This window comes from Populus euphratica, unplaced genomic scaffold (assembly GCF_000495115.2).
Source record: "Populus euphratica unplaced genomic scaffold, PopEup_1.0 scaffold588.1, whole genome shotgun sequence".
NCBI classification, from domain to species: domain Eukaryota; kingdom Viridiplantae; phylum Streptophyta; class Magnoliopsida; order Malpighiales; family Salicaceae; genus Populus; species Populus euphratica.
The window spans coordinates 254,384-260,874 of NW_011500202.1; the positions used below are offsets into that span (position 1 = coordinate 254,384).

The 6,491-nt window shown below is 32.0% G+C and overlaps 1 protein-coding gene across 1 annotated transcript; it reads right to left on the minus strand.

Annotated features, from left to right (window-relative positions):
- Positions 1-5,373: 5,373 nt before the first annotated feature.
- LOC105111926 (anthocyanidin 3-O-glucosyltransferase 5-like) lies at positions 5,374-6,488 on the minus strand (the record flags this gene model as incomplete). Its single annotated transcript, XM_011007417.1, has 1 exon — positions 5,374-6,488. A coding segment is annotated over one exon (936 nt), but the record flags the coding sequence as incomplete, so codon positions are not given.
- Positions 6,489-6,491: the final 3 nt, after the last annotated feature.

Below are 6,491 nucleotides of genomic sequence, written 5' to 3' on the forward strand. Positions count from 1 at the left end.
ACTGCAAACTCTTGCAACATAAGCGCTTCCTCCTCTGCCTAAACACAAACAGACCCTATAAACATAATGTTTAAATCACTCTCACAAACCGAAAATTGAAACACAAGCACAAAAAATTATAAAAAAACCTGTAACATCTGCGCAAGCTCCTCATCCGATTTCATCAGATCGGCAACAGTTAATTCTTTGAGTTCATTCGAAACATGAACGACATCAGAATCATCCGACACGTCATCTCCTCCAAGAATCTACACAACAAACCGTTTTAATACACAAATGCATAACAACAGCAGCCGCAGCAGCAAAATTCTGAATTAATTGCATAAAGAAATAAAATTATAAGTAAAAAAACCCGGCACATCACGAATTGATTCCTCTTCATTTTGCTGCACAACAACAGCGGCAATTGATTCTTGTACCTTGACTTCCTTCTCTTCCTCGTTGATTTTTATCAATTTGAGTTTGTTAGAAATGCCAGTGAGATTAGAATCGTCCGATACGACTCGATCATCATCTTCTCCGGTGATCTACAAAAAAAACACCAATAAAAAGAAATGCACACACACACGCAAGTGTTGATGACGAAGCAAACAAAATAACAAAAACCTGCTGGAGATGAGGAGGGATTGAAGTGAGAGAGATAAGCTGGATCTTAAGAACCTGCAATATTCGTCATAACAATGAAACAAACACTACTGTTGATAAAAATCGAGAGAATTGTGTTTTAGAGAGTGCGAGACTGACTTCGAGGCCGTCGTCGGTGTCATAATCGACGTCGAAGATGGAGTCATTGTGGCTGATGATGAATTTGCGGGCTACCATCTTTACTCTTTTTTTTTTCCTGTCTTTTCCCTTAGAGAGAGATTGAGAATTAAGAATTTTGTTTCGGTTTATTGAATTAATGTGATTTTTATTTTGCTTATTTCGGAGGGAAGGTACTGGATTCTTTTTTTACCGTACCGGTTGGACACAAGTCCTGCGTCATATTAGTTTAATTTGAATTATAAATAAATAAAAAACAAATTATCGTTCTCTTTTGGTATAAAGTATTACCTGTAATGTAAACGCGTGAAAAACGTGGGATGAACAGTGTCCAGCTGTATGTCACTATTGACGCGTAGTAAACGTTTTACGTTTTACTATTGAAGCATTATTTACTATTTTTTTTATATAAATTGAAGGAGAGAATGTGTAAAGTGAATATTGTATCATTATAGTGTTGTCTTGGTTATGTTTTACTTTAAACAATATTGATTATGTATATTATCTATCTCCGATATTATTTATTTTAAGTCTAAGTTTTCATGAATTTTTTTGATTTGAATTGACATATAGATATTATTGAAGAGACAAACTTGATTTTAAATTATTTTTAAAAAAGATTGTTTTTAATGAAATAAAATAAAATGAATAAAAGAAAATCGAGCAAATATTTTTGCACGGAGATCTTGAATGATAAAATATTATTAGTTTCAATTAATTACATCTTCATAAATGAAGATTAAAAAGATGTTTAAAGAGATTAATATTTTAGTTGAGAAACCTCAACAGTTGATTTTCTTATAAAAGTTTTTGTTTTGGAGTAACCAAAAAATACTTATTACCATACTAGTAAAACATGTTTCAATTAATGAACCAATCATTTTTATATATTTATATCAATTTGAGAAAATTATTTAAACAATTACAACAAATTAACACTACGAAAATATATATTTTATTCTCATTACAAATTTAATTTGCATATCTTAAATGACTGTAATCTTAGGGATGTGAGCTATCTTAGACCATAACTCCAGTTTTCTTCTTTTTCTTACAATAACTCCAGCAGCCAAAACTCTCCACCAACATCGCCATCAGCCTTTCTTTTTTTATGATCAGATCACCTCCAACCTCATTTCAGACTAGTGATAACATCTTCTTCTCCTCCATAAGGTTGCCTCTCACTTCATTCCACTGTTTGCGACTGTAAAGTTGCATGCAGTACGTAAACTTATTGTTTATGTTCTACAAATAATTCACTCACTTAGGCAAGCCTAGTTCTAAGTTAGCCTAAATAGCAAAGTCAGGTCCAGTCCGACTAAAAAAAATAAAACTAAATTCAAAAATCATTTAAAAAAATTATGATTTTCTTAGATATTTTTTTATTCATTTTGCATAATATCAAGATGTATTTTTACACTCTAAAATATAAATATGATATTAAAATACCCAATTTTCTCTAAAATATTTTTAAAAAAATTCAAAATATTTAAAAAAATCTCAAAAAAACTTTTAAATTAATTTTCCTTTCCAAAAAAAAAATATTTTGTTTTCATGCATACGACCAAATCCTAAAATATTTTCAAATATGTTTTCATTAAAAAAATTGCAACTTTCTTATATTTTGAAAATTCAAAAAATAGATATTATAACTAGTTTATAATTATCAATTAGGCTAAAATGTCAAAAATCTTTTTTCAATATTTGTTCTAGGGTCTAAATATAGACTTTAATATATGTGGGGTGTAAAATTATACAATAAAATACACACTTAGATATTAAAGATATAAGATGTATAAGTACGATGCTGAAATTTATACTTTAGAATGATTAAAATTTAACTTAATAAGATATAAGATATAGCAAATAAAGGCCATATCCAAGAAATTAAGATCCTATCAATTTAATCACACTTTCCTGCCATCATAAAGCAAAAAAAGCAAATTCCATGTTTGCTCAAGAGTTTGTTACATCAACGAGGAACCATCCTCTGGTGCTACTCATAACATGAGATATCTAGTCCTAAAAATGATCTTCCTATGAAAATAGTGTCATTCTATAAACATAACATACAAAAGAAAACAGTCTATTTACACAGAGTATAGTTCCTTACTCGGAGTACTTACTTGTAAGTTGTGCAAGTAATTATTGCTGGGAGATGTGACTATTTATTAAGCAGTATTTTGTTAATTTTAAGGGCAAATCCAACGTAAAAACAGAAAAGGAATGAAAAACACCTGAATGATTGTTGGAACCAGAAAAGCAGCTGCAGCAGGAAAGCATGGTCTTGTTCGGTTTTTGATGGTTTAAAGTTCCCCTCCTAAAACAAATTTATAAAATTACCAATTACCATGGCATATTAGCAGAGCAAACCCTAGAGGCGAAATTATTAAAACACCTTAGTCAAACTTAATTTGTTCTGTTCAACTGTAGTTCAACACAGGTCCAAATAGCTGTTCTAAATTGTTTTGATACTAAGATAGCACAATTAATCAAGTTTACAGCCTATAGATTGTATTTGAGGTGTATTTGATTGGATAGTTAATGCATGTAATAATGAAATGTGAGACAAACTACACTGAGAATTTTATTATGCTAAAAGCTGTCCAAGGGTATTTTAATGATTTAATCAAACAGTGAAGGGTTTTATGTCAACTAACTGTTTTGACACCCTAATGCACTTTTATATATAATATTATAGATTAAGAAGGTGATGAAATCAAGGTGAGTCTGAGTTCAGGTTCATAAATAATATTTTATAATAGAAAAAACAAAATATAAAAAACACAAGTGGTCGACAACCAAAACAGAGGGATTGTTAAGGTTCTAGGCGTGGGGATGCGCCAATGAAAGCATATTGTCTAGAATTCAGCAGCGATGGACAGTGACAGCCTTGCATAGGCAAAAACAAATTCGGCAAGCAGCATGCAATGATCTATGCGAGTCGTTGAGCTTGCGACTTGGTATGGACGTGAGGGCTTAGATGATGGACCTTCTAAGTTAGCAGCTGACGCAGTAGAATAGGCAGGTGAGACTGCCATGCGGATAGGCAGAATATGGCTGTATCATGGGGGCAAAATGTGAGGAAGTGACAGCTGAGTGGGGAAGGAAGTGCTCCACTATGTAAGCCACTAAGTTAATGGGAGAGCAAGTGCTCCACTATGCCTCGAAAATGAGGGATCATGGAGATCATGGGAAGTAAGTGCAATATAATAAGATGATATAAGAAGTTATATTTAAAAAAAAACATGGGGAAGAAAACAAGTCTTTGAATGATTTAATTATAAGAAATTGAAGTCATTGTTGATTATAAAGTATGTACAATTGGGCTATTTATTTTTTATTTAGACAGAATATTGTGTACTTAAATGAGTGTGAATAAATAAAGGTTGAAAGGTATTTTTGTAAACTTGCATGCTTGCTTGTGTTTGTTCCTTTTATACGACTTGGTAATTATGAGAATTTTGTTGGGTGAGCGAAACACATAATTGTAGGAAACACGAGCGAAAAGAGAAGACAAGGCTAAGTTTAGTTGGAACTAAATTAGAACATTAAGTTGAATTTTATTGTAAAAAATTTAACCCCGTGACAGGGACTTTAGCTGCATGATTATTATATAAAAGAGACTGAGCCTATAATAAAAGAGACTGAGCCTCTACAAGCATAAGGGGACAAAAAAGATAGAGAACGAAACAAAACCTCTACACTCATTGTGACATGTCTATCAAATGCCATTAGCATTATTCTGCATTTATTCTATAGCCAATGACTCAAATGTTTAAAAAAATAAATCTTACAAATTAAAAAAGTGAATGAGAATGAAATTGAAAAAAATATAATTTAATAAATTATCTTTAATAAAATAAATAATAATTAAAATAATATATATCAAATCTAAAAAATAAAAAATTTAGAAGAAATTAAAATAATAATAATTAATATTTCATAAATTATTTAAAATAAAATAAGTAACAATCAATTTAATAAGAATTAAATTTAATAGATAAAAAATTTTGATTAAAAAATAATAAGGAAAAAGCAAATAAAAATTATAAAAATAAAAACCAAGATTATTATAAAAATTAAATTTTAAGGGATGAAATTGAAAAATAAATATTTAAAACAATATATATATATATAGCAATAAAAAATTTAAGGATCAAATTTAATATAATAAAAAAATAATATAATATTTCTAATTTTTTTATAACTTTTTAAAAATATTTTATATATAAAATAAAAAAAATAAAAATTAAACTAAATTTTTTTTACTGTAAAAACAAATCTCTCCAACATGCATTTCCTGCCTTTCCATTTTTATTTTTCCTAATTGGAACCTCATCCTGATGTTGAGTGGGGACAAGTCTTGGAGCCAGTTAATTTGTTTTTTTTTTTTTTAATTTCTTTGTTCTGTCACAAATTACTCTAACACACCTTCTTGAAAATGGCTTTTTTATATAAATATAATTTTCATATGATTGTTTATTTTTTATAAATATAATTTTCATAGAGATTATACGTAATTATATATTTAATAAAATAAAATATTTATAGTGATTGTTTAATTTTAGATACTCAACATTACATCTATAGACATATCTAATAACAATAGCTAAATCTTATCCAACTACACACCAGGCGGAGAGAAGTAAATCTCATCCAACCATACCCTGTGGAGAGAGCGTCTCTCCTTCCCGTCTTTCTCAAGGCCATCTTCCTCTGTCTAGAACAATCTAAAGAGAATATGTGCTAGCACACATGAAAGGAAATACAACAAAATATCAAGCATTTCACGATGCTTTCAACTCCATGCTTTTCCAGCTTAGCGCACACTGTTTGGCCACAAGAGACAACGCATTATGAGAGGAACCACCCTTGCTTATGGTCTCTGCTGCACTGTATTTGAGTTTTTTTACCCTGTTTTTTATGTTAGTCGCTTCTTTATCTACCGTGATTTTTCTAATCATCATCTCTATCTCTTCCCTTCCTACCATTCCTTCTGATGCCAAAATGCTTGGTCGCACGGCTACACCAAGCTCTTCGGTTAGCAAAGCAGCATTCATCCGTTGCTCGGAGTATAGTGGCCATGCAATCATAGGCACTCCATTGGTGATGCTCTCCAGAGTCGAATTCCATCCACAATGAGATATAAACCCTCCCACTGATGGGTGGTTCAAGATGTCCACTTGAGGAGCCCAATCTTGAATCACCAAACCCACTTCTTGAATTCGATCTAGGAAACCTTCAGGAAAGCAGCTTGCCATGCTGCTAGCCTCACCGCTCCCTGCACTGAAAAATGACCCGTCTCCTTTTTTTCTTGAAGGTGAGCGTACCACCCAAATAAATCTTTGTTGACTTAGCTCAAGACCCCAAGCTAGCTCGACCGTTTGCTCCAAGGACAGAGTTCCACCACTTCCAAATGATACATAGATGACAGATTCACTGGGTTGCTTATCTAACCAAATAAATAACTCACCACTCCTAGAATCAAGTGGTTTGGGCGGCCTCGTTAATGGTCCAACCGGGTAAACCGGAGCCTTACAAAGCTGACCCAAGAGCTCCTCGTCTCTCAATGCTTCCAATGTTTTGGGTTCCAGGTCTTCCCATATGTTCAGCAAAATCCCATCACATGTTGGGATCTCCATCGCCATGCGAACGTACTCCAAATACTGTTGATCGGTGCGGTCTAACATGGGGTCAACCACATCTTCCGGTTGGACCGCTTTGCA